The 2,500-nt window shown below is 29.1% G+C and overlaps 1 protein-coding gene across 1 annotated transcript in view; it reads left to right on the top strand.

The window, feature by feature from the left end:
- Positions 1 to 2,500, top strand: part of LOC137655103 (nephrin-like) — a 521,200-nt gene that overhangs the window by 476,779 nt on the left and 41,921 nt on the right. The window contains exon 12 of the mRNA XM_068388994.1: positions 1,601 to 1,713. Coding sequence (XP_068245095.1) covers positions 1,601 to 1,713 — 113 coding nt within the window. The remainder of the gene's footprint in view (positions 1 to 1,600; positions 1,714 to 2,500) is intronic.

The following is a 2,500-nucleotide window of genomic DNA, read 5'->3' as shown; positions in this document are numbered from 1 at the left end:
TTAAAGAAAGCACATGATATATTACAACGATACCATCGCAATACAGGATTCAAACAAGTTTATAATAGCAATTATGTCTCAGCGTCGGGTTTCATCACAATAAGACCCCACAGTACAATTAAAATGAATAGGATACTTTGAAGAATGTAATTTTCGAATACATGTGGTTTTGTTACTTTTGTCAAGATAAGACATATAACTTATTCAATTAACTCGTCTGCCATTACATCATATAAGAGGGGACAGAATAAGAAAATCCTTTAAAAAATTATAGTTCACTCCAGGCTAGTATATCTCTCTCTCTCTCTCTCTCTCTCTCTCTCTCTCTCTCTCTCTTCTTCATTTCAAATATTTTGCGAAAGGCTATAATGATGAACTTTTTGAAATATAAAAATTTATTTTGATTCTCAAACGCAAAATCTGCTAACTTCTCTCTCTCTCTCTCTCTCTCTCTCTCTCTCTCTCTCTCTCTCGCTCTCTCTCTCTCTCTCTCTCTCTCTCTCTCTCTCTCTCTCTAATTATCAGCACTCACTATGGCAATGTAGTATGACGTTACATAATTTTCGTTGTCACTCAAAATTCTTCAACTTCTCAAGATTTAGTTTTAGTATACCACGTATATGGCAACATCTCAATTAACTGTTGTTTACTTGGGCCCATTTTTGGTAATGGCATGTGTTATAAATAATTATGATATAAATGCATTTCATGTTTATTATTCAATATACTGCATTTCAGAATTGTACTACTCATAACTCAAAGGTCACCCTTTAGCTTTTATATAAAAAAAGGATAATTATATCATTGTTTATCACTTACGTAGTGTTTGCTATATTCCCCAGCTCATAATTCTTACTAAAAAAAATCGGTTCACTTCTTCCTTTACATACCAAAATTCAAAATTGAATTATCTCTCTCCCATAAAAATGACCCCTCACGTACACTGCTCAGTGCATTCAAAGTTACAAAATAAACTTTCTTCAAAATAATACGTAATAAAAAAAATCAAGTTTTTTATATATAAAATCAGAGCTTTTTTATGATGATATTATGATAGCAAATTTTTTGGAATAAGTTTCCACATAATGAAAGAAGTCAATGGTATTTTTTCCCTTTATAAAATAAAAATTCTTTTCTGATGATATTATGATAGAAGATTTTATGAATAAATTCCCATCTAATCTTACTTGAGGGTACACTCGGTCACACTTTTCTATCTTATTTCTCTTCCACTTGTTAAACTCTTTACAGTTTATATAGTGAATATCTATTTTAATGTTGTTATTGTTCTTGAAATATTTAATTTTTCCTTGTTTCCTTTCCACGCTGGGCTATTTTCCCAGTTGGAGCCCTTGGGCTTATAGCATCCTGTTTTTCCAACTAAGGTTGTAGCTAAGCAAGTAATAATAATAATAATAATAATAATAATAATAATAATAATAATAATAATAATAATAATAATAATAATAATAATAATAATAATAATAATTATAATGATAATAATAATAATATTAATAAAATGATAACAATAATAATAATAATAATAATAATAATAATAATAATAATAATAATAATAATGCAAAATCAACTTGATTTTCAGGTCCCCCTGAGGAGGTCAGCAACTGTACTGTGAGTAACATCACGTCACATTCAGCAGGAATCAATTGTTTGCAAGGTTTCGATGGTGGATTGCCTCAACGGTTCCTCCTTCAGGTATCTTAATGTTATGCAATAGAATTGCTATATATCTGATGTTTATTCAACATTTAGTTTTAGTCGAGTCAGTTGCTATATTTCTGATTTTCAACATTTAGTTTTAGTCGAGTCAGTTGAGTCAGTTGAGTCAGTTGCTATATTTCTGATATTTATTCAACATTTAGTTTCATTTAGTTTTAGTCGAGTCAGTTGCTATATTTCTGATGTTTATTCAATATTTAGTTTTATTTAGGTTGAGTAGAGTCAGTTGCTATATTTCTGATGTTTATTCAACATTTAGTTTTATTAGTTTTAGTTGAGTCAGTTGCTATATTTCTGATGTTTATTCAACATTTAGTTATAGCAGGGTCAGTTGCTATATTTCTGATGTTTATTCAACATTTAGTTTTATTTAGTTTTAGTTGAGTCAGTTGCTATATTTCTGATGTTTATTCAACATTTAGTTATAGCAGGGTCAGTTGCTATATTTCTGATGTTTATTCAACATTTAGTTTTATTTAGTTTTAGTTGAGTCAGTTGCTATATTTCTGACGTTTATTCAACATTTAGTTTTATTTAGGTTCAGTAGAGTCAGTTGCTATATTTCTGATGTTTATTCAACATTTAGTTATAGTAGTCAGTTGCTATATTTCTGATGTTTATTCAATATTTTTTTTAGTATAGTGTCTTGCTATATGTCTGATGTTTATTCAACATTTAGTAATATTTAATTTTAGTTGAGTCAGGTCCATGGATATTAACAGTGCGCTAAACCTAGGACATTATTATTAGCCAGGTCTCAAGA

The sequence above is a fragment of the Palaemon carinicauda genome, chromosome 16 (assembly GCF_036898095.1).
Source record: "Palaemon carinicauda isolate YSFRI2023 chromosome 16, ASM3689809v2, whole genome shotgun sequence".
Taxonomy (NCBI): domain Eukaryota; kingdom Metazoa; phylum Arthropoda; class Malacostraca; order Decapoda; family Palaemonidae; genus Palaemon; species Palaemon carinicauda.
Note: the sequence above shows the minus strand (reverse complement) of the source record. Positions and strands in the feature narration are given on the sequence as shown.